We start from the raw sequence: 25,064 nt of genomic DNA, 5'->3' as shown, positions 1-25,064 counted from the left end.
TCATGCAACCATATTAGTTCTCCCCTACTTACCATTTCATCTGTAAATCTGAGACTTCAATCTAAGGTTTGAGTTCTATTAATGCAACATAGCTTGGTTATAGACACTGGATTCTAAGGAAATAGTTTGTTTAGATTGAGGTGTCTTGCAATAGTTGTTATTCTGTGATAATTTTTTGATGCAATATGGAGGAGATTCAGATGATACATAGTTTAGGGAGATAGAAATTAGAGTATCGTTTAAAAGACCACAAAATAATCTATGTTAAATTTAAATGATGCAGTGTAATTGAAATCTGTTTGCTGATCCAATATGCATCAAATTTTGATAGCATTGTGCTGCTAGGTACTGATTATATTGCTGGCCTTTCAACCAGCCTGTATACATAATTCTGCAATGTACACTGTCCTCAACACATTGCCAAATTTCATCGTGACCTCAAGCTTTGTAATACTGCTGTGCAAAAAACAATTGATGGAGGAACTCAGTAGTCAGGCAACATCTGAGGAGGGAATGGACAAATAACCTTTTGGGTTGGGACCCTTCTTCAGAGTCTGAAGAAGAATCCCATCCTGAAACATTGTCTGTCCATTCCCTCCATGGATGCTGCCTGACTCATTGTTTCCCCAGCACTTTGTTTTTTGATTTGGCTGCAGCATCTACAGCTCCTTGTGTCTCCATTTGTAATACTATCTTCCAATACCCAAGTTTCGGGGGGCAAGAAATTGTTACAGGACAAGAGCAGATGATCCATCCCATTGATTCCATATCAACTCTTCGTAGAGTAAATAGCCTTGTTCTTTTCTTTCTCAGTGGCCTTCAAATTATTTTTCCTCGTGTTTTTGAAAGCTCTGTTTCCACCACTCTTTGAGGCAATAAGTTTCAAATTATAATGCTCTGCATTTAGAACTTTTTCACATTCCCCAAATCATGTGGCCCTTATTTTGTTTGTAACTTCTAGTCTTTAATGTGTCCACTGTTTGAAACAAATTTAACCTCTTGTCCTATCTCATTCCATAATGATCTTGCGCACCTATACCAAATCTCTCAGAGTTCCTTGCAATATGTGACAGTTACTTAAACGTAGAACAAGGTGAACAGTCCCAGCTTCTCTACCAGAACCTTTCAGCTGTGATCCCTGAGTCTCTGACCCTCTTCCTGTGAGCAGCGATTGACAAATTATGATCACTGCTGTTCCTGCCTTTGATTCTTTCAGCAACCTAGCAATCCAGTTATTCAAGAGGTCTGATCCCAATTTTATGTGATCCCCTTGGAGGGAAGAGATTTCTGTTGTTTTAGAGTGATGGCAATTTTGTTGGTTTCTTTCAAATGTGGTATGAAGGAGAGTAATTCCTTTTCAAAGTAGATCATTTGGATGATGACCTCCACATTTTCCATCTGCCTAAGAAAATAAAATTAAGGTACATTATACTTTCTTAAATGCCAAGATAAAATGTCAGTATTCTCAAATCATTTATTTTTGGCCAATTCGTCCAAATATGCTTGCGTTTCTTAATGAAATAAATTATACAGTATTTTGGGTGAAAAGGATATAGCCATAGTCTGATCAGAGGTTCCAGCAGAATTTCTTAAAAAGACTAATTCTTGAAAGATGTGCTCAGTGCAGGTTTTTTATTGTATTTTATTAGAACACATTTTTTTTGGCGAATTACATTTGTTTTTCAAGGTGATTTCCTAAATCTGCCAAGGGAAAATACGTAGTTAAGCCTAGTTTGTTGATGTGAATTGGCAGCAAGAACAGTGCAGTGGATTATTCATAATTCATTTGAACAGCAATACATGATGTGCAGAATTGACTGATTAGTGTAGGCATTACCCAATCTTTCAGATTGTTGGTTTGTTATTTCTTAATTTTAAACAGCTGAGTATTGGACTTTATCAGTCTGCTCTGTAACCATTGCTGCTTAATTAACTGCTCCCTGGCATGTTAAGAATTTTATTTTCTCACAGTCTAAATCTGTCACGCCAGTGCACTGAGAATCAGGTTTGGGCTGAAAAGAGGATGGTCTCTGAAAAAGATAGAAAGACAAGTGGTATGCTTGAATGGTCGGGGCTTTGAGTACAAGAGTCATGATGCAGCTTTATAGGAATTTGATTGGCCTGCATTGGGAATATTGCGTACAGTTCTGGTTACCCCATTACAGGAAGTATGTGGATGTTTTGAAAAGGGTGCTGAGGAGATTTATCACAATGATGCTTGGATTATAGGGTATTAGCTACAGGGAGAGTTTGGATATGCTTGGATTGTTTTCTGAGGAACGCCGACGTTGCAGGGAGACCTGATAAAAGTGTGGAAGGCAAATGTAGGTTGGACATAACCCTTTTCCCAGCATAGAAAAAACAAATACCAAAGGGCATAGCGATAAGGTGAGAGGAGCAAAGTTTAAAGGGGATATGCGGGGCGTTTTTTTTTGCCGAGGGTGGTGAATGCCTGGAAAGTGCTGCATGGGGTGTTGGTTGAAGCAAATACGTTAGGGGATTAGGGGAATTTAATAGACTTTAAGATAGGCACATGGGTATGCAGGGAATGGAGGGATATAGATTATGTGCAGGCAGATGAGTGTTGGTTTAGGCATCATGATTGGTACAGACACTGGAGAGAAGGAATGGGGAACAGGAAAGCAGAAAGGGGTGAAAATGGGAAGATGTGGCCAGGAGTGGGATCCCATTGGAGATGGCGAAAATGTCGGAGGATTATATGCTCTATGCGACGGCTGATGGGATGGAAGGTGATGACAAGGGGGACACTCCTTGTTACGAATGGGGGAAGGGGGAGCAAGAGCGGAGCTGCGGGATATCGAGGAGAGTCTAGTGAGAGCCTCATCTATAATGGGAGAGGGGAACCCCCGTTCCCTAAAGAATGAGAACATCTCCGATTACCTGGTATCCCACTATTGGCCATATCTTCCCATGTCCACCCCTTTCTGCTTTCTACAGAGACCATTCCCATTACTGGCCACATTTTCCCATCTCCACCCCTTTCTGCTTTCTGCAGAGACCTTTCCCTCCGCAACTCCCTGGTCAACTCATCCCTTCCCACTCAAACCACCCCCTCCCCAGGTACTTTCCCCTGTAACCGCAGGGGTTGCAACACCTGTTCCTTTACCTTCGACTCCGTCGAAGGACCCCGACAGTTTTTTCAGGTGAGGCAGAGGTTCACTTGCACCTCCTCCAACCTCATCTACTGTATCTGCTGTTCCAGGTGTCAACTCCTGTATATCGGCGAGACCAAGCGCAGACTCGGCGATCGATTCGCTGAACACCTTCGCTCAGTCTGCCTCAACCTACCTGATCTCCCGGTGGCTCAGCACTTTAGCTCCCTCTCCTATTCCCAATCTGACCTTTCCGTCCTGGGCCTCCTCCATTGTCAGAGTGAGGCCTAGCGCAAATTGGAAGAACAGCACCTCATATTTTGCATGGGTAGCTTACACCACAGCGGTATGAACATTGACTTCTTTAACTTCAAGTAGCCCTTACTCTCCCTCTCTCTCTCTATCCCCTCCCCTTCCCAGTTCTCCCACCAGTTTTACTGTCTGACTATATTTTATCTCTACCGCTCACTCCCCTGACATCAGTCTGAAGAAGGGTCTCGACCCAAAACATCAGCCATTCCTTCTTTCCAGAGATGCTGCTTGTCCCGCTGAGTTACTCCAGCATTTTGTGTCTACCTTCAATTTAAACCAGTATCTGCAGTTCTTTCCTACACATGATTGGTTCAAATATTGTGGGCCGAAGGCCCTGCTCCTGTGCAGAACTGGGAACGAGAAATTAAAAAAAGCTAATTTTAAGATTCAGGGAAGATGGTGGGAACAATGGATACGACAAAGAGAAAAGGTGTGATTTGGTGAGACCATGTAATGGGTTAACGGGGCAGCTGAAGGCTAGTTGTGCCTCTTTGTCTGTGTTCTGTGTTGCTAAAAGCAGCGCTGTGGGTCAGATTGTTTGGGCTGTACTAATGGAGAAAAAAAACTGAGCCAAAATGACAGATGAATGTCCTGCAGTAGAATTGGACAGTTCTGATTTATGCAGAGAAGAGCGTGTGATCTAAACTTAAATCAACATTGAATTCTCCAACTTTAGGTTTTCTCCTTCCATTAATACAACCTGACCGGCAGCTCTGCTTTCAGCAACACGCAACACTGATGAAGAAACCAAACTAGCCTCTAACTGCCCCATTAACCCATTTGAACTGATCTCTCTCTATCTCAGATATTCCCTTCAAATTGTCCATTCCTCACATCACCTTCTCTGCAAGTTGCAAAGACTTTTTTTCATCTCTCCCGGTTCCGACCAAGAATCTTGGACCTGAAATTTTTAATTTTCTTTCTCTTTCTACTTGCTGTTGTTTACAGCATTTTAGACAATAGACAATAGACAATAGGTGCAGGAGTAGGCCATTCAGCCCTTCGAGCCAGCACCGCCATTCAATGCGATCATGGCTGATCACTCTCAATCAGTACCCCGTTCCTGCCTTCTCCCCATACCCCCTCACTCCGCTATCCTTAAGAGCTCTATCCAGCTCTCTCTTGAAAGCATCCAACGAACTGGCCTCCACTGCCTTCTGAGGCAGAGAATTCCACACCTTCACCACTCTCTGACTGAAAAAGTTCTTCCTCATCTCCGTTCTAAATGGCCTACCCCTTATTCTTAAACTGTGGCCCCTTGTTCTGGACTCCCCCAACATTGGGAACATGTTTCCTGCCTCTAATGTGTCCAATCCCCTAATTATCTTATATGTTTCAATAAGATCCCCCCTCATCCTTCTAAATTCCAGTTTATACAAGCCCAATCGCTCCAGCCTTTCAACATACGACAGTCCCGCCATTCCGGGAATTAACCTAGTGAACCTACGCTGCACGCCCTCCATAGCAAGAATATCCTTCCTCAAATTTGGAGACCAAAACTGCACACAGTACTCCAGGTGCGGTCTCACCATGGCCCGGTACAACTGTAGAAGGACCTCTTTGCTCCTATACTCAACTCCTCTTGTTACGAAGGCCAACATTCCATTGGCTTTCTTCACTGCCTGCTGTACCTGCATGCTTCCTTTCATTGACTGATGCACTAGGACACCCAGATCTCGTTGAACTCCCCCTCCTCCTAACTTGACACCATTCAGATAATAATCTGCCTTTCTATTCTTACTTCCAAAGTGAATAACCTCACACTTATCTACATTAAACTGCATCTGCCATGTATCCGCCCACTCACACAACCTGTCCAAGTCACCCTGCAGCCTTATTGCATCTTCCTCACAATTCACACTACCCCCCAGCTTAGTATCATCTGCAAATTTGCTAATGGTACTTTTAATCCCTTCGTCTAAGTCATTAATGTATATCGTAAATAGCTGGGGTCCCAGCACCGAACCTTGCGGTACCCCACTGGTCACTGCCTCCCATTCCGAAAGGGACCCATTTATCCCCACTCTTTGCTTTCTGTCTGTCAACCAATTTTCTATCCATGTCAGTACCCTACCCCCAATACCATGTGCCCTAATTTTGCCCACTAATCTCCTGTGTGGGACCTTGTCGAAGGCTTTCTGAAAGTCGAGGTACACCACATCCACTGACTCTCCCCTGTCAATTTTCCTAGTTACATCCTCAAAAAATTCCAGTAGATTTGTCAAGCATGATTTCCCCTTCGTAAATCCATGCTGACTCGGAATGATCCCGTTACTGCTATCCAAATGCTCAGCAATTTCGTCTTTTATAATTGACTCCAGCATCTTCCCCGCCACTGATGTCAGACTAACTGGTCTATAATTACCCGTTTTCTCTCTCCCTCCTTTCTTAAAAAGTGGGGTAACATTTGCTATCCTCCAATCCACCGGAACTGATCCTGAATCTATAGAACATTGAAAAATGATCTCCAATGCTTCCACTATTTCTAGAGCCACCTCCTTAAGTACCCTGGGATGCAGACCATCAGGCCCTGGGGATTTATCAGCCTTCAGTCCCATCAGTCTACCCAAAACCATTTCCTGCCTAATGTGGATTTCCTTCAGTTCCTCCATCACCCTAGGTTCTCCAGCCCCTAGAACATTTGGGAGATTGTGTGTATCTTCCTCAGTGAAGACAGATCCAAAGTAACGGTTTAACTCGTCTGCCATTTCTTTGTTCCCCATAATAAATTCCCCTGTTTCTGTCTTCAAGGGACCCACATTTGCCTTGACTATTTTTTTCCTCTTCACGTACCTAAAAAAACTTTTGCTATCCTCCTTTATATTATTGGCTAGTTTACCCTCGTACCTCATCTTTTCTCCCCGTATTGCCTTTTTAGTTAACTTTTGTTGCTCTTTAAAAGAGTCCCAATCCTCTGTCTTCCAACTCTTCTTTGCTATGTTATACTTCCTCTCCTTAATTTTTATGCTGTCCCTGACTTCCCTTGTCAGCCACAGGTGTCTCTTACTCCCCTTAGAGTCTTTCCCCCTCTTTGGAATAAATTGATCCTGCAACCTCTGCATTATTCCCAGGAATACCTGCCATTGCTGTTCTACCGTCTTCCCTGCTAGGGCCTCCTTCCAGTCAATTTTGGCCAGCTCCTGCCTCATGCCTCTGTAATCCCCTTTGCTATACTGTAATACCGACACTTCCGATTTTCCCTTCTGCCTTTCCATTTGCAGAGTAAAACTTATCATGTTGTGATCACTGCCTCCTAATGGCTCTTTTACCTCTAGTCCCCTTATCAGATCAGGATCATTACACAACACTAAATCCAGAATTGCCTTCTCCCTGGTAGGCTCCAGTACAAGCTGTTCTAAGAATCCATCTCGAAGGCATTCTACAAACTCTCTTTCCTGGGGTCCATTTCCAACCTGATTTTCCCAGTCTACCTGCATGTTGAAATCTCCCATAACCACCGTAGCATTACATTTTTGACACGCCAATTTTATCTCCTGATTCAACTTGCACCCTATGTCGAGGCTACTGTTTGGGGGCCTATAGATAACTCCCATTAGGGTCTTTTTACCCTTACAATTTCTCATTTCTAATCTTATTTGATGTTTAATCTACACTTAGAAACACTGGCTATCGTAAATGATCGCAGTCGAGTTGTTAGTGCACATGAGCACTAACCCAATGCAAGAATGAATTTTTGCACAAAGATTAGGTATGAAGCATCAACTTGAACATTAGACAGAAATACCTCTTATGCTGTATCGTTATGTGTAGTGCTGGTTGATTTTACGTTTTAGTAGCAGCATCGATTGAGTTGTGCTTTTCCCAGTTGCTTTCGACTTTAGGGATACAGTGAGGAAACAGGCCCTATGGCCCACCAAGCCCGTGCGATCACCCTGTACATTAACGCTATCCTACACATTAGGGACAATTTATAATTTTACCGAAGCCAATTAACCTACAAACCTGTACGCCTTTGGAGTGTGGGAGGAAACCGGAGCACCTGAAGAAAACCCACGCGATGACAGGGAGAATGTACAAACTCCATTCAGACAGCATTCGTAGTCAGGATCGAACCCGGGTCTCTGGCGCAGTAAGGCAGCAACTCTACCGTTGCGCTACTGTGGCACCCTGTTACTTTCTCAGTTACATTTTTAACAGATTGTTCTTCATTTGATCGCTGGAACAGATTCAATATTACCATCTAATAAATGATAATGGAAATCAAATGTTATGTTACAAGTGAATAATCGTGTATTTAGGTGGATAGTTTTCAGGTGGATAATGAGTCTGGAAAGCAAATCTTTCTTTAATCTTGGATCAGTGCAAACTGTGTGATTCTTAATTCAATTATCCATGTGATCACATTTTGATAATATCAAATCAAGATCTGAGCAGTAACCTATGGCATTTCCGTTACAGGCAGGGGAAGCTGGACTTTCAGCTTGCATTGAGCTGTGTGTGAGAGCACTACGCATGGAATCAAATGACAGTCCTTCGGTAAAGACATCAATTTGCAAGACAGTATCATGCTTGCTGCCTGATTATTTAGAGGTCAGACGTGCATGCCAGCTGACCGAATTCCTCCTCGAGCCTACAGTCGAAGCATACTATGCAGTTGAGACTTTGTACAACCAGCCGGATCAGAAGTATGATGATGAAAATGGCCCGATCCCAAATTCACTGAGGTGTGAACTCCTCCTTGTTTTGAAAACTCATTGGCCCTTTGATCCTGAATTTTGGGACTGGAAGACTCTGAAACGTCATTGCCTGGCATTGATGGGCGAGGAAGCATCCATTGTGTCTTCAATTGATGAACTTAATGACAGTGACCTGTTCGAAAGCAACGAGAGCCATCCAGAAGATGGTATGAAAGAACATTCGCTCAACAGACTTCCTAAATTTTACAGCGATGTTATGAAAGTACAGAATGGTTCGTCCGCAAAAGTGGAGACAAAGGAAAAACATAAAATGGAGAAAGGCGTGGTGTCTGCCAGATTTAAGAATTGGCAGGCTTATATGCAGTATTGTGTATTATGTGACCGAGAGTTTCTGGGCCACCGAATTATCCGCCACGCACAAACTCACGTGAAGGACGGAAACTATTACTGCCCCATATGTGCCAAAAGCTTCAAGAAAAAGGAGATTTTTGTTCCACATGTTACGTTTCATATTAAGCAGTCTTGTAAAGAGCGAATGGCTTCTATCAAACCAAAAAGGAGGGTTGGAAGGCCTTCAAAGAGTTTGATTGACTTCAGTACTGCAGATAAAAAAACAGCTGAAATAGAGAAGCAAGAACATCGTCCTATTAAAAGGAACAACTTGTATGGTGAGGATTTTGTAGTCTTCAGTGATAGCGATGGTTCTGATGATGAAGGCAAGGACAAATCATACAAACCTGCGATAACTGCACAAAGAGTGGACTTAACTGAAGATTTTAACTGTCCCGTAACTATCTGCACCAAAACATTCAAGTATTTTAAAAACCTAATTGCACATGTGAAAGGTCATGGTAATGATGAAGAAGCAAAACAGTTTCTCAAAATACAAAGTAATAAAGTTGTTTGTCAGTATTGTCGCAGACGTTTTGTCAGTGTTTCTCACCTTAATGAACATTTGCAAATCCACTGCGGCCCTAAGCCCTATGTCTGTATACAACTGGAATGCAATGCAAGTTTTGGCACTTACTCTGAATTGGTAGGACACAGGAAAGAACATCTGCTGTTCAAAGCTAAATGCATGTTTCAGAATTGTGGAAAAATTTTCACGGAGTCTTATTTGTTGTATGATCACGAAGCACAACATTACCACAATTCCTCGTATACTTGCAAGTTTTCAAACTGTGGAAACATCTACTACTCCCAGAGTGAACTGCAAAAGCATGAAGTTGGTCACACCACACACACTTGTGTGAAGGTTGAAGTTGAAAATAGTTCATCTTTTCAAGCAGACCAATTTGCTTCAAGTAGAGTTGATCAGAGTGGCCAGTTACTACAAATAAAGATGGAAGAGGAGCCACGCTTTAAGTCGGATGTTTATCAGAATGGTTTTACTATTGATTGTGTTCCAAAGGAAACTGCCAAACCTAAACCTACCATGTCAGAGGAACTGAATGTTTTACATTCCATTGAAGAACAGAATCATCTTCCTAAAAATGTGCATTGTGTAACTGTGAAGAATGAAGAAACAGCGTGCGACAACTTAACTCGTAGTGTTATGCCAGAAACTGTATGTAAAGGGGAGGATGCTCCTTTTCCAACACTGCCAACAGAAACCTCAGCTGGTGAAGCCTCAAAATCAGCCCAAAGGTTCAACTGCAAGGTTGACGGCTGCAGTCGAAGCTATACCTCCTCACGTAGTGTGAGCAAGCATATCAAAGCTGCCCATCCTGAATACTACGAAATCCTGAAGCAGCAACGGAACTTACCAAAAATCCAGCAGATCAGAAATCCCCAGAAATGTCAAAATCAGGAAAAGCCTTCAAATCCATTGTACTTTCCAAATGAGAGGATCCCAGGTACGACACCTGAAGGCTCCTTGAACGCAGAAGGTGCTACTTGTCAGCCGCCTGAAACCACGGTTTTATCAGTTGAAAGCGAGAACCTGGCTCAATCCAGGAAGAAAAGACCCACGCACAACAAGCGTGCAAAATGGCCTGCAATCATCAAAGGTGACAAGTTTATCTGCAGCAGATGCTACAGAGAATTTACCAATCCCAAATCTCTAGGAGGTCATTTATCACGGCGGGCAATCTGTAAGCCTTATGATAAAAAGGAAAGCTCAGCAGCTGTAGATCAGAAGAATGAACAAGCTCTATATATGACTGAAAAAATCCTTTCATCGGATGTGTTCACGCCACAAGCGCACGAACCTACCTGTATCTCGGAAACGTTCTTGACTGGTGAAACATTCCTGCAGTCATTGGAAATGGGGGACAGTCCAGCGCAATTTACTGGTCATGAGCTCTTTCCATCAGCACAGGAGAATAACTACAATCCTAGTATATTTGAACCAAACAAGACTCTCCCAATTGCCAGCCTTCCTGGAACGTTTGATTCACCGGTAATTCAGCAGACTTTCCAGCCCCAATTTGAGATGGGTGCAGGAGAGGAAAACTCAACCAATGTAACAATATCACAGGCACTCACAACTGTGTGTAGTCCAAGGTCATTTGTGGCTGCTGAAGACATGCCACTCAGCACTGAGGTCCCACCAATGCTAGACCTGACCAGCTCGACTGCATATTCATCTTGTGAACCCATGCAACAGCCACTTGAGTCCAACTTCTGTTCAGGAACATATGTTGACAATGAGATTGACCCACAAAATTTGGAAAGCAGCTGTGAGCCATCTGTGTTCTTTACCAACGATGCCCTTCCTGAGATAGACACAAGTCAAAATTCATCTCACTCTGAAGACCTTAGGACGTTAGACATAAGAATAGCTGAAGTTTTGTTGGGCTTGCAGAACCTGAACTTGGAGTACGATGAGAAGCTTTACACAGGTGTTGCACCATGTCAAACCCCGCGTTCAGGGACACCAGCATCCTCCTTGAACATCGTGGCACATACCCCAATGAACAATTGTACCAGTGGTCCCAATATTATAGATCAATGCCTGACGGTCCCACAGACCAACACGTCGCAGCAGGTCACTGAAGCCGAGAATGAGAAAGAACTGAAAGTCAATCTCATCAAACCTTTCATTTGCCAGGAGGCCGGCTGCGTCTACAGTGCAATGACTAAAGATGCCCTGACGAATCATTATGTCAAAGTGCATCAGTATTCCAAGGAGCAAATAATGGAAATAAAGATGTATCAGACGAGATTCGCTCCATTTAGGTGCCACGTTCCAAACTGTCAGAAAACCTTCACTAGGAACTCGAACCTTCGAGCCCACTACCAGTTGGTGCATCACGTAACAAGGGAGGAGCTGGTCAAACTGAGAATTAAAAGAGTATACTGCAGGAAATTGGAGGGCCAGTTTAAGACCACAGATTCTTTACCATCACTGCAAGAAGTCATGCCCCAGTCTGCCATTAATGGTACACGGGAGGATGAACCGATTGGTCTGCATGAGTTGGAGACAGCACCCCAAGCTCCCATTGAGATTAATGCTGGGATTAGTCTCCATCTACATAGGGCACATAGTGAAAAGGCTGTGCTTTATGACCAGCGACTCTCACAGAATGACCCGGTGCTTCTGGCTGGACTGCAGGATTGTTCTCCTTTAACAGCACAACTCCAGAATACTTTAGCACAACCCATTGGCCCACAAGGCGCTCTCGTGCCAACAGCAGGGTCCCGGGACATCTCTCTACACCTGGCAGGGCCCACAGGGGGCGCACCGTTGCCCGTTGCGCCGCATAGTAGCCCTCCGTCAACCGAAGAGCTGCTGGCCATTGAGCCAGTTTTGCCGTGGCCGCAACCTGTTTTGCCAGTGTCCATGAAGCCCCAGGATGTCTCCACCATACCAGCAGGGCTGCCGGATATAGCCCTTCTGCCAACACCGCAACAGTGTGCATCCCTGCTGCCAGCAGTGCCACAGTCCATCCCAGTACCCGGGGCTCCGGCCATTACATTACCCATTACAGCAGGCCCAGCAGATGTCCCATTCCGGCCTGCAGGGCCGCTGTCCATCTCCAGAATACTATCAAACCCACAAGCTATTTTACCACTACCGTCCAGATCAGAAGACATCTCATTGTTGTCCATGAACTCGACTGCCTCTTTGCCCATTTCTGCGGGACTCCTGGGTTCCTCTGCTGTGCCTGTGGGGCCGCCAGGTGCTTCAACAGTTTCCATGGCATTGCCAGGATCATTACCAATATCTGTGGCATTGCCGGGATCATCGGTATCCATGGCGTTACCAGGAACTTCTCCAGTGCCCTTGGCATTGCCAGGAACTTCACCAGTGTCCGTGACATTGCCTGGAATGCCTCCGGTGTCAGTGGCATTACCGGGATCATCACTAGTGTCCGTGGCATTACCGGGAACTTCACTTGTGTCCGTGGCATTGCCAGGAGCTTCCCCAGTATCCGTGTCATTGCAGGGATCATCCCCGGTGTCCGTGACGTTGCCTGGAACTTCTCCAGCCACTCTAGGACAGTCAGGTTCCTCTGCATTGACCATCGTGCCACCAACATCTTCTGCCGTGTCTGTGAGGCCATTGGGTTCTTCACCCCTCTCCGTGGGAATGCTGGGCCCCTCTCCAGTGACCACGAGACTGCCAAGCTCTTCTCCAGCACCCATGGGGCTGCCGGGCACCCCTCTCTTAGCAGAGCCACCAGAAGTGTTGATGAATCCCATGCAAACAAAGGACACCTTTGTCCATCTAGAAAAACCTGAAGGTGTCACGGATATATCACTGCAGGGAAGGAAATATGAGGGAGGTTTTCAGCAATCTGAAGCAGCCGGAGGCAAGACAACGTTTACCAAGGTGCCCGGAGAAAGGAAGTGCAAAAAGTCAACTGCAAAATTAAGGACAGAGTGTGATGTCAATAACTTTCACAAACCGTACAGGTGTGTTCACAAAGATTGCTGTGCTGCTTTCACCATACAACAAAATCTAATTCTGCACTATCGGGCTGTGCATCAATTTGATCAACAGCTGCTTCATACACAAATAAAACAAGAAATCAACCAAAGTGACAACATCCAGGTCAAAGAGTTTCAATGCCAGATTGCTGAGTGTTGCGGGATTTTCCAAGGAGCTACTAATCTCATTGAACACTACTCTGGGCTTCACAATCTTGCCACGGATGAAATTGGAAAAATTATGTCTTCCAGTGATGGAAAGTTTCATTGTGACCAAGCTCAGTGCACATCTTCATTCACCGTGTTCTGGAACTTTGTTAAACATCTTCTGGTGGCCCATGGCATAGACGTAGAAAGTCCACAAATGGATGCCGATGCAACATGTTTTAAGTGCGACTGTAAAGGCTGTGATCGTACCTATGCCACCAGATCAAATCTTTTACGGCATATCTTTACAAAGCACAGGGAGCTTCATCAATCTCATTTAATGAGGCCCAGAAGAATCATACCATCAGATCAAGAGAACTTTCTAAGGGATGAATTTGTGGATGGAAGAAGTTATTTGGAAACTGAAGAACTGAGTGAAAGTGAAGATGCTATGAACCAGGGTATATCAAGTGAATATTTTGTTTCAGATAACAGTAATATGAAAACTTGTGAAATTGATGATAAGTTAAACAACCCCAGAAAAGTTGGTAGATATAATTTTAAAAGTAAGATCCAAGCCTTGGCCATGTGTAGCAGCAAGTCTCCGAAAGAGCAATATCCATGTATGTTTGAGAATTGTTCATCCATTGTCACCAGTGAACACAGCCTGGTAAAACATTACAGGATTCATCACAAAATATCCAGTGCATTTGTGAGTCAGTACCACAATCATCTGATAACTTGCAGGAAGTATCCAAATGTCCAAGGGAGAGAATTAGCTGAAGACATAATTAGCCATGAAGAAGGATCAGTGGAGTATGCTGTCAGTGGAGATGTGATTCAGTGGCAGATCAAGCCAGGTGAGACTGAGATATTCAGTAAAAAGCTGGAGAATGATAACTTCAGGAGTTCCGTTGATGAATTTTCAGAGCTGCTTAATGCTAAACTTATTGAGGGCACCGGTAGCACATGCATTAAAACTGAGCAGGAAGAGATGACTGGTAAGTGTAAATTCACTGATGTAAACAGCCATCAGCTTTGTAAGAAAAGATCAGGTGTTCTCCTGGATGTCTCGGGTACAGAAGAGGGCACACAGAATAAAAGGAAAAAGAACTTAATTGAAGAAACCCCAGTGCAGCTGCTGAAAGATAATTCAAACCAAACTCTCCATCAGAGAAAGGTTTGTACTCCAAAGGGCAGCTTATGCACACACAAGGCACATCATCACAAGCCTTTTGGTTTAAGTACATTTAAGCCAATGGGATTTGAATTTTCCTTCCTGAAGTTCCTTGAGGAATCTGCTCTGAAGCAAAAGAAAAAAGCTCTGACCAATAAAGGTTCACCTCTCAGTCCTGCTGTTAACACTGAGAAAATGGCGGGCAGCAGGTTAATAAATTCATCTTTAGTAGTGGCAGGTGATGGGGATAGATCGGCAACAAAGCATCCTGTCAAAAAAGACGTTCATTTGTTGATTCATGTCGACAACAACAAGCAGCCCGTTGCAGATAAATTGTGTGATCTAAGCACCAAACAACGGACCCTGGCTAATTTTGCAACTCCTTTATCTGTACACATTCTAAAGAATATCAAACTTATAATGGACAAGGCAGACTCAAACTGCGTGGAGCTTGCCAAGAAGCAGCTGCAGCACATGCAACCCACAGTGGTCTTGAGTCGAGTAAAGGTAGACTTTAACATGCTGGCCCAAGTCAAGAGTATAAAGGAAAGACTCGCTGTTAAGAGTACATAATTCTGTAAAACTTAGTGTATGTATTGAAGTAAATAAGAGGCATTAGAGGCTGTAATTTGCTTTCATTTGATCCTTGATAGTATTTGAGCCAAAAGGATGCCTGTACATTTTAACCAAAGCATGTTTGTAAATGTCTTTTTTAATATAATTTTTTAAACAAAATCTAATGTGGCAGTGGCCATGTTCAATGTATTCAACGGAATCCCTATGGGACTAAATTATGACACAGAACGGTTGCTCTGTTTATATAAAACAAATGTGATTTGAGGTCAAGACAATTGTACACAAATGAGGGACTAGGCTTGGAATGTTGTGGAGATTCTGTTTAATAACCTGACAGGTCAGTATTCCTGAGCATGATGATGAAAATACTGTATGACTTGGCTTGAACTGTACATTTATCATTGTGTACATATTTAAAGAGATTGTATCCCATTTACTACAAAGCCTTTCTAGTTCCAATCCATAAATATAAATTGTACACAAATACAATCGGAAATTGCTGGAAATAATCAGCAAGTTATGCATCCAAGCGGAGAGAGATGTGGAGCTAATGTTTCAAGTTCTTGACCTTCCATCAGACTGGTTCTGCACAATATTGGACGTCACTATAATAAAGGTCTCTTGCAAAGTTTACAATGGTTTGTATTTTATTAATTCTGTTATATTTTGTTCTATCTGATACATTACAAATGATACTCAACCATTTTTAATTTTGGAGTGGGGAAGAAGTATGTAAGTTTTGCAGAGAATTCAAACTACTTTGCATGTACTTTATGGGATACTCTCTCTTACAACCCCATCTTGTGAGAGTTTTGAGAACAAACCACAGCAATACAAGCAGTGTAATATAGCTAAGCTCTGATATTTTATTTTAAAATTGGTAAATGGTTGATCTTTAAAAAATTTCCAGTGGAAACAGGTCAGGTCTAGAATTTCTCATTTATATGTCAATACTATACTGTAGAAAATGTTTGAAAAGTACCCAACCTAAGAGTAAAAGCAGCATTGAAGATTGATTTTGCAGTAACTAATGTACCTGATGACAACATTCTGTGAAAAGCTCGGTGATGGATGTGAATATAAATGAAGGTTAATGTTCAGAGGTCACTGCAACATGATTCAGTGTGATACGTTGATGTTCTGGGAGCAATGCTATATTTACACATAATTTTACTGCCCTGGAGCTCTGTTGCTGAAGTTAGTTATTTTGTTTCTGAACTTAACTACCAATATTGAGTGTTTGAATGTTCTTTGACAGCTGCTCAGGATATTAACGTGTCTGGTGTGAGTTCCCGTACAGTTTTAAATCGCCGGATCAGCAGAGCGATAGTACTGTCCATTTGACAAACCAGAATTGTCTCTGGTTACAGTGCAACTTACAGTTTAGTAAGTACAGCTTACAGTGCAACTTGCCAAAGGTTTAATCAAAACATATAACATGGTATCAGGGGGAAACAAAGGTTTTTTTTGACAGTCTGTAACTGTGGGGAAAACATTCCTTTCTTTTATATACTAGCCAGTATTTATAATTGTATCTCATTTATATATTTGAATACAGTATTGTTATTGTAAATAATGCAGTAGTATTTAGGTGAGTTGTTAAAATAGAAAATTAGATGTCACTTTAAATAATGCATTTGTTTTGTTAAATTAATATAAAAAATATTGAAATAAATCTGGTTAAGGAGTTAATTTTTAATACTGAGACTAACTGCTCTCATTACAAATACTGTTTTATTTCCCCCTACTTTAAGCTCAGCTAGAAATTCCCACTGATTTTTGGTTTGTTAAATTTGGTACAATATATATACCTAATTACAAATTAATTTACTTAGAGGGTGGTGGGTATATGGAATGAGCTGCCAGAGGTAGGTACTATAACAGCATTTAAAAGACATTTGGACAGGTACATGGATAGGAAAGGTTTTAGAGGGATATGGGCCAGATGTGGGCAAGTGGGTCTATCTTAGATGGGGCGTGTTTGTCAGCATGGACGGGTTGGGCTGAAGGGTCTATTTCCGTGCTGCATGACTCTGAATTGAAAAGAAGTGAGTTTTTATCCGATTGTTAATTAATATTTAGAAAAAATTACACTGAATGTGTTAGTTTCCTCGTCTGATGAGTGTTTTTTTTAATCATTTCTACACTCAGTGGAGAGAACCAGAGGAAAACAGGAAAAGAAGCTACCTTTGAAAAGGGACAACTGCTTCAATTCTCATAAGCTCTTTAACACCCAGTGAAGCGTAGTCATTATTATAATGTAGGCAATTTAGCACACAGCTGTGATAATATCCAAGTGTCTGATTTAGTGATGAGTTGGTATTGGTCAGGACACCAATGATAAATGACTACCTTTCAAATGTCTGGTTTAACATTTCTTCCAAATTGCTGTTGGAGATCGGCAACTGATAACATGGCGATAGGACTTCCAAAGGTACAAGATTAAAAGGTGAGTGAGAGAATTTAAAAAACAAAATATCAAATGCTCGTAAAGATATGGATGGTTATAGCACTATAAAAGTGCTCTCTTTTCAATCTCAGACCTTTCTTTTTCTTTCACTCTTGCTGTTTCAAAGTCGTTCAAGTATCTTCCATTTTGGTGATAGACTATCAACATATCTCGAATGTCCTGGAAATGGCCCCAAGCCAGCACATTGACTGTTAATGTCTGACACCTTTGCCAATACTATGAGTCAAAGACCACCCTAAGTCGGTTTATTGAGCTGCCTTCATATTGTAAATGGCTGATTGATTGTTCTTGAAATGCCTACAAGATGCATTATCTGTCATGAGGTTTATATCTTTTGGCGTTGCAGTGGACCAAAGCTAATGCCCTTGCAGGTGAAAATATAACTTGGGAAGAATGCTCTTTTCAGCATTATGAATAGTTGCAAACTTGGTTAATCCAAGATCTTGAGTTTCCGTGTCTTGCAGAGTTCCATTGTGAAACCTCTGGTCAGATGCCTGTTGCTGCGACAGAACTAAAATGACCCTTTCCAAAAGTTCACATGGCATCTTTGGTGACGATGTATTAGCTCTCCTGGACCTGTTTTCAGTCTTTCACCAGATTCTCCTCATCCACACCTCTCCTCCACTGTCCATGCATCATCCTGCTCTCGCACAACTTGACTAATACAACGAAGGTAGACACAAAATGCTGGATTACCTCAACGGGACAGGCGGCATCTCTGGAGAGAAGGAATGAGTGACGTTTCAGGTCAAGACCCTTCTTCAGTCTGAAGGGTCTTGACCCGAAACGTCACCCATTCCTTCTCTCCAGAGATGCTGCCTGCCCCGCTGAGTTACTCCAGCATTTTGTCTACCTTTGATTTAAACCAGCATCTGCAGTTCTTTCCTACACATATTACCTGCCAGGCTTTGTCCTGCCCGTCCCAGTTTGACAACCCACAAAACAATAATTTGCGTTGGAAGGAACTGCAGATGGTGGTTTACACTGAAGATAGACACCAAGTGCTGAAGTAACTCAGCAGGTCCTGCAGCATCTCTGGAGAAAAGGAATAGGTGATGTTTTGCATCAAAACCCCTTCTTCAGACTGTGAGCCAGAGAAGAGGGAAACTAGAGGTATGAAAAGGTTCAGAACAAATTGGAGCTGCACCGATGACCAAGGAAAGGTGGAGGCCACGATGGTCCATTGTTGGCTGTGGAAGTGGTGATGACAAAGGGATATATCGATGTGAATAGTGGAACTAGCAAGGATGACTGGTGGAGGAGGGGTTTGCCAACTTAACTTGTTGGGCCAATATGTTTTCCTACAGTTTAATAAATTTGAATGACTTGTTATCATACCCATTCATCAAACCACCCTAGCTACACTCTACGGATGGTTAACATCAGGGATTTTTGTTGCCTATTACCAATAACTATTTTTGGAAAATCTGCTTCAAATGTAAATTGGATGCACACAAGAAGTGCACTCTTGTCGAGTTTTTGCATTGTTCATCGGCATCGGCATTAAAAAGAATTCCGTCAAATAGGCTCTTACGCCACAGGAATGTTATTGCCGCAGAAGCAGGACTTGCCAACAAGGAATACCACCTAATGAGAATGAGACCAATAGAAATTGATCTTTGCTTGTAATGGGATGTTGATCAACATCATCTGATGAGTTAATGGAGCTATAAAAAGACAATTAAAATTTGCTGGATGAAGATTAGAAAAGGTCAATATAAGGTAATATTAAAAGTTACCATTTAACACTTTACAGCCTTCAAGGCTCAATATTGAGTTCAAGGAAAAAACGAAGCAGGAAGTGCTGCAAATCTGAAGCAAAAACAACTGCTGGCCATTTTTATGCCACTAGTTACAACATCCTTACTTTCAATTATTCCCAGTTCCGGGTCAACTGAGTTCATTGTTTTTAAGGAGGTCAATGCCTGCACTAATTACCCTCATGTTGGTGGTGATGAACCACTGCCATGAACTCCTGCAGTCCTCTGGTGCAGGATTGATGGGGAGGGCTTCAGACCAAGTGTCAATGAAGGAACAGCACCTTCCAATTATTCAATGATGTGTGATTTGGAGGGAGACCAGGTGGTGGTGGTGTTCCCTTGCACCTATTCAAGCTGATTTTCCAAAACTGGTTATTGGTAACAGGCAAGATAAACTCCTGATGTTAACTACCTGATAAGTGGATACGATGACAGGTCATTCAGATATATCAAACTAGGAAAATATAACCTTGTCCTTGGTGGTTGAGGTCACTGAATTTGGGAAATGTTGGTAATATCTTTGGTAAATAGCTGCAGTATATATTTGTAGGCTATACACATGCAGTCATTATGCACCAGTGGTGAAGGGAATGAATGTTTAACGTGGAAGATGGATTGTCAATAAAAAGGTAGCTTTGTCTTGGATGGTTTTGAGCTTCTCCGAGTGAGGCAAACCTCGATTAAAATTGGTTGTAACATTTCCTGTGCTCAGATCCCTTCTCAGTTCACTAACAACTATAATTGTGTGGACAAGTACAATGCCAACTCTATCTTTAAGTTCACCAATGAAACCACTGTTGTCAGTTGGATCAATGTCAATGAGATAGTGCAGGAAAGAGAATGTGAACATTAAGAGTGTTTTATTATCATACTAGAAGACCAAGTGGACCCGATGGGCCCAAACCTCTCCTGTATTGGTGCAGCACCCTCTCCTCCCCCCTCCCACCACCCCCTCCCCCCCCCCCCACTCCATCCCCCACAACCCCCTTTATCCTTCCCCTCCCTCCCAAGGAGATAGATTTAAACTTTAAAATGTGAATAACTAAAAATATAACTGATTTCAATGAAACTTCTATTAGCACCAAAGGGACGATGGTGAGTAAGGTGGGCCTAAAATTGTTGCGCTATCGTGTACCGTTTTGGCTGTAGTTCAGGAACAAACAAACAAACGTTTTAGTATATAGATGTCCCAAAACGGGAATGGTGGCGCTGCCAGAGAGCCCCTAAGAGGGGTGGGGGTTTGAGGGGAGGATAAGGGGGAATGGAATGAGTGAGGGGGGGAGGATAAGGGGGGATTGAATGGGGGGGGGGAGAGTGCTATACCAATGCAGAATATATATAGACAGACGCACACACACTGTTGTATTTAATAGCCTGATGGTTGTTGTGAAAAAGCTGCCCCTAAACCTGGATGTTAAGTTTTCGGGCTCCTATACCACCTTCCCGATGGCAGGAATGAAATGAGTGGCTTGCGAGGGTGTTCATAAGGTCATGTGATAGGAGCAGAATTAGGCCATTCGGCCCATCAAGTCTACTCCACCAATCATGACTGATCTATCTCTCCCTCCTAACCCCTTTCTCCTGCCTTCTTCCCATAAACCCCTGACACCTGCACTAATCAAGAAACTATATTTATCTCTGCCTTAAAAATATCCATTGACGACCTCCACAGCCTTCTGTGGCAAAGAATTCTGCAGATTCACCACCCTCTGACTAAATTCCTCCTCATTGTGGGTTTGGGTTATGGGTTTCTGATGATGCTGGCTGCCTTTTTGAGGCAGCGACTCTTGTCCATCCCTTCGATGGTGGAGAAGTCAGCACCAGTGATGGACTGGGCAGTGTTCACCTTGTTACATGGTATCAGAATCACGGTATCAGAACAACCATCTAGCCCTTAACGTCAGCAAAATGAAAGGGTTGGTTGTTGACTTAAGGAATTGGGAATGAGCTAGGGTTGGGTGAAATCTAGAAGGGTCTCGACCTGAAACGTCACCTATTCCTTTTCTCAAGAGATACTGCCTGACCTGCTGAGTTTCTCGAGCTTTTTGTGTCTATCTTGGATGCAAACAACCCTGCCCTCATCAACATAACTACTGTAGAGAAGATCGACAGTTTTAAGTTCCAACTTAACCTTGTAATTTCACACTGATGCAGTGATTACGAAAACATCAGTTTACAGTTTAAGGTCTGACAAGATTCTGCATGTCAGGATACTCGACAGATACTTTATAGAAAGTATTCTGACTGTACACATCTCAGCCTGGTATGGCAATTGCTCTGCTTTTGACCACCTGAACCCGCGAGTGAATATAACCCAGTCCATCGCAGTCTCATCATTTCTTTCCATCCAGTCAATCTTCACTGTGTCTTCATCAGGAAGGCTGGAAGTATAATCAAGGATGCCTGTCCCCCTGGCGTTTCCCTTTTACTATGCTACCTTTTGGAAGAAGGAGCTTGCATGCCCAGATTTAAGAACAGCTTTGCTTTTAGAGATGCAGCATGGAAACAGGCCCTTTGACCCACCGAGTCCACGCCTACCAATAATCACCCCACACACTAGTTTTATCCTACATACTGGGGACAATTTAGATACCAATTACAGATACCAAACCTGAACGTCTTTGGAGGAAACCAGAGCACCCAGAGAAACCCAAGGTCATGGGGAGAACGTACAAACTCTGTACAGACAGCACCCATTATCTAGATTGAACCCGGGTCTTTGGCTCTGTAAGGCAGCAACTCAACCACTGTCCCATTCACAGCTTCTTCCTCACTACTATCAGACTCCTGAACCAATCACCTTTTTCTCACCCCCTTTCTGGAGGTTCTGCCATGCACTCTCACTATTAACTACCTCATTCAGTCATTGTTAGAATTTTCTTCTTCAGATTGCTCTACAACCGTTGCACCATCCTGCTATTTTGCTATCGTATTTATTGGTTTAACTATAATTGACATGTATACTGTTTACTCTCTTAGTGTCATGCGAACAAGGAATTTTATTGCACCCTGGTGTATATAAGAAACTAATCGGAGTCTAAATTTTCAGAAATGAAATTGCCTGCTGCCACAGTAATTTGCAAATAACATTCCTTTGTGGCTGTGTGGACTGGTTGCTATATGTACAAGAATATATCATACTCATTATATAAAATTCTAAGATCCCACATTCTCCATTTGGCACTGTGTAGTTCAGGGAAATGTCGTAGGAGCTTATTGAATTTATCGAGTGGTGACATACTGAACCAATCAGTAACCAAGGTTACGCTGCAAGAGGCAGAATTACTTTTAGTGCAGAAGTAGGACCAAAGTAAAGCACTGAATTTGTTGCCAAGTAACACTGTCTTGTCTCAGTGTCAGCAAACTCATGAAAAATTTGTTCTGCACCCTCCCGCTTTTGTCAAAGAGACAATTTATTGTTGGCCTACAGACATCACTCCATAAATGTTTTCCTTCCACATCCCAAATTTTGGGAGTGTAGTGACGTTCTGCCCTCTCTGAAAACAAGCCCTCTTCAGACAGTGTGATGTATAGTTTCAGTCAATGGTGGGAAGAAGTCTGGTCTGTGTGATAGACTGGGTTACATCCACAACTCTGCAATTTCTTAGAGGGAAAGCCAAGCATCAGGGCTGGAAATCCAATTCAGTTCCCACTGAAACTCCTGGCACTTATAAGAGTCACAAAGATTTTACTGAGACTGGAGGCCTTGAGTTATAAGCAGAGACAGGATTGGCTGGGATCTTTCTCTGGTGTGTAGGAAGTAGAATGGTGACATTCTAGAAGTTTATAAAATTATGAGGGCAAAGATGAGGTGGATGGTCAGCCTGTTTCCCCAGGGTTTGGGAGTCTAAAACTTGCAATGATCCAAGTTACTATGATTCTGTAAAGCATAGGAACAGGCCCTTCAACCCATAATATATGCACCAAACACGATGCCAAGTTAAACTGATCTTCTCTACCTACACGTGATACATTTCCTCCATTCCTTGCATGTTCATGCGCCATCCCATTAAATGCCACTATTGTACCCGTCTTCGTTTATTTTATTTTATTGTCATGTGTACTGAGGAACAGTGAAAAGCTTTTATTGCAGAAAGAATATACATGATTACAATCAAGCCATCCACAGTGCTTCCACCACCGCCCCTGGCAGGACGTTCCACTCTGTCAAAAACATGCCCCGCACATCATCTTTAATTTTGCTCCTCTCACCTTAAAGCAGTGCCCTGTGGTCTTTGACATCTCCACCCAGGAGAAAAGGTTCTGTCTACCTTATCTATGATTCACATAATTATGTACTATCAGGTCTCCCCTCAGCCTCTTGACGCTCGAGAGAAACAATTCAAGTTTATCTAACCTCCTCTTATAGTTAATACCCTCTAATCCAGACAGCATTCTGGTAACCTACATAAACCAGAGCACCCGGAGGAAACCCACGCGGTCACAGAATGAATGTGCAAACTCCACACAGCGCTGGAAGTGAGGGCAGGCAGGGTCAGCCCAAGCAGGCATTCTATGTGGCCAAAGCAACAAACAACCATTATGACACATCATAAATTGGTGTTCCATTAAGCAGCATAACCAATTAATTCATTAAATGATCCCAATCAACAATAGCCCGCATAAACCAGTTGCCAGCTGATTAAATTATTCCATCACTTCAGAAATAAATTGGCAGATTCATCCGAACCGAACCCTCAGGTTAGTTTGCTGTAATCTTTCCCTCCAACAGAATGAAGTAGATATGGAACTCAGAACTGATGTAAATCACTCTACCAGGATCCTTTTCATTGAATAATAAGGAATTAATTTTGTCTGGAAGGACCTACAAAGTAACCCCTTTCCTTGTCCGTATATATTTGCTTTAAAATGAAAGATGCACAGGAAAATCTATGGGAGTTGCTGGACAACCCACTATCAATGTGCTCGTAGAAACAAGGAACTGCAGATGCTGGTTACCAAGGGAAAGACACAAAATGCTGGAGTAACTCGAGTCAGGCAGCATCTGTGGAGAACAAGGATTGGTGATATTTCGGGTGAAGTATGAAGGGCCCTTACCCAAAACATAACCTTACCCAAAACATAACATGTTCTCCACATAATCCATTAACGTGCTGTTATTGGTTAATTCGCTTAAGTAGTGATTTGCACAATTTGAATGCTGAGCCTCGTATTTTATGAATCTCTTATCAATGTTTAACTCTTCATTGTAAAACACGGTCATTATGGAACATATAGAACAGGCCCTACAGCCCTCAATGTTTGTGCTGAACACGAGTCCGTAAAATTATGTGATCCATATCCCTCCATACCCACGTGCCTATTTCAAATCTCTTAAACGCCACAATTGTATCTGCCGATGCTACCACCTCTGGCAGCACATTCCAGGCACCCACCACTCTGTGTACAAAAACATGCCCTGCACATCGCCATTAAGTTTTGCCCATCTCACCTTAAAGCTATGCCCCCTTGTCTTTGACATTTCCACCCCGGGGAAAAGGTTCTGACTGTCTACCCAATCTCTGCCCTTGATAATTGTGTACACCTCTATCAGGTCTATGACCGCCAAAGGAAACGATTTAAATTCGTGCAACCTCTCCCTGTAGCCGAAACCCTCTAATTCAGGCTTCATTTCTGATAAACCTTCTCTGCACCCTTTCCAAAGCCTCCACATCCTTCCTGTAATGGGGCGACCAGATCTGCACACAATACTCCAAATGTGGCCGAATCATAGTCTTATGAATTTGCAACGTGACTTCTTGACCCTTGGACACTTATCCCCCGCCTCTTCCTTGTCTTCTGTTGTGCGGTGCCCCTCCGTGGAGACACTTCGGCCGGGTAAATGAAGACCGGATACATCATTTGTGGTGGGAACCAATAGTGGGACGTGAGTGTGGCGGGGGGCCGGAGCGGGACCGGGGGACGGGAGAGAGCGGCGCACACATCGCACGGCAGCTTGGGAAGCGCTTGGGAAGC

The 25,064-nt window shown here is 42.9% G+C and overlaps 1 protein-coding gene across 2 annotated transcripts in view; it reads left to right on the top strand.

Annotated features, from left to right (window-relative positions):
* The window catches only part of znf292b (zinc finger protein 292b), a 144,741-nt gene extending 128,603 nt beyond the window's left edge, over positions 1 to 16,138 (top strand). For both annotated transcript variants that reach the window (XM_078405134.1, XM_078405135.1), the window contains one exon: positions 7,845 to 16,138. In XM_078405134.1, coding sequence (XP_078261260.1) covers positions 7,845 to 14,855 — 7,011 coding nt within the window. In that variant the 3' untranslated portion in view covers positions 14,856 to 16,138. The remainder of the gene's footprint in view (positions 1 to 7,844) is intronic.
* Positions 16,139 to 25,064: the final 8,926 nt, after the last annotated feature.

The sequence above is a fragment of the Rhinoraja longicauda genome, chromosome 9 (genome assembly GCF_053455715.1).
Source record: "Rhinoraja longicauda isolate Sanriku21f chromosome 9, sRhiLon1.1, whole genome shotgun sequence".
NCBI classification, from domain to species: domain Eukaryota; kingdom Metazoa; phylum Chordata; class Chondrichthyes; order Rajiformes; family Arhynchobatidae; genus Rhinoraja; species Rhinoraja longicauda.
Note: the sequence above shows the minus strand (reverse complement) of the source record. Positions and strands in the feature narration are given on the sequence as shown.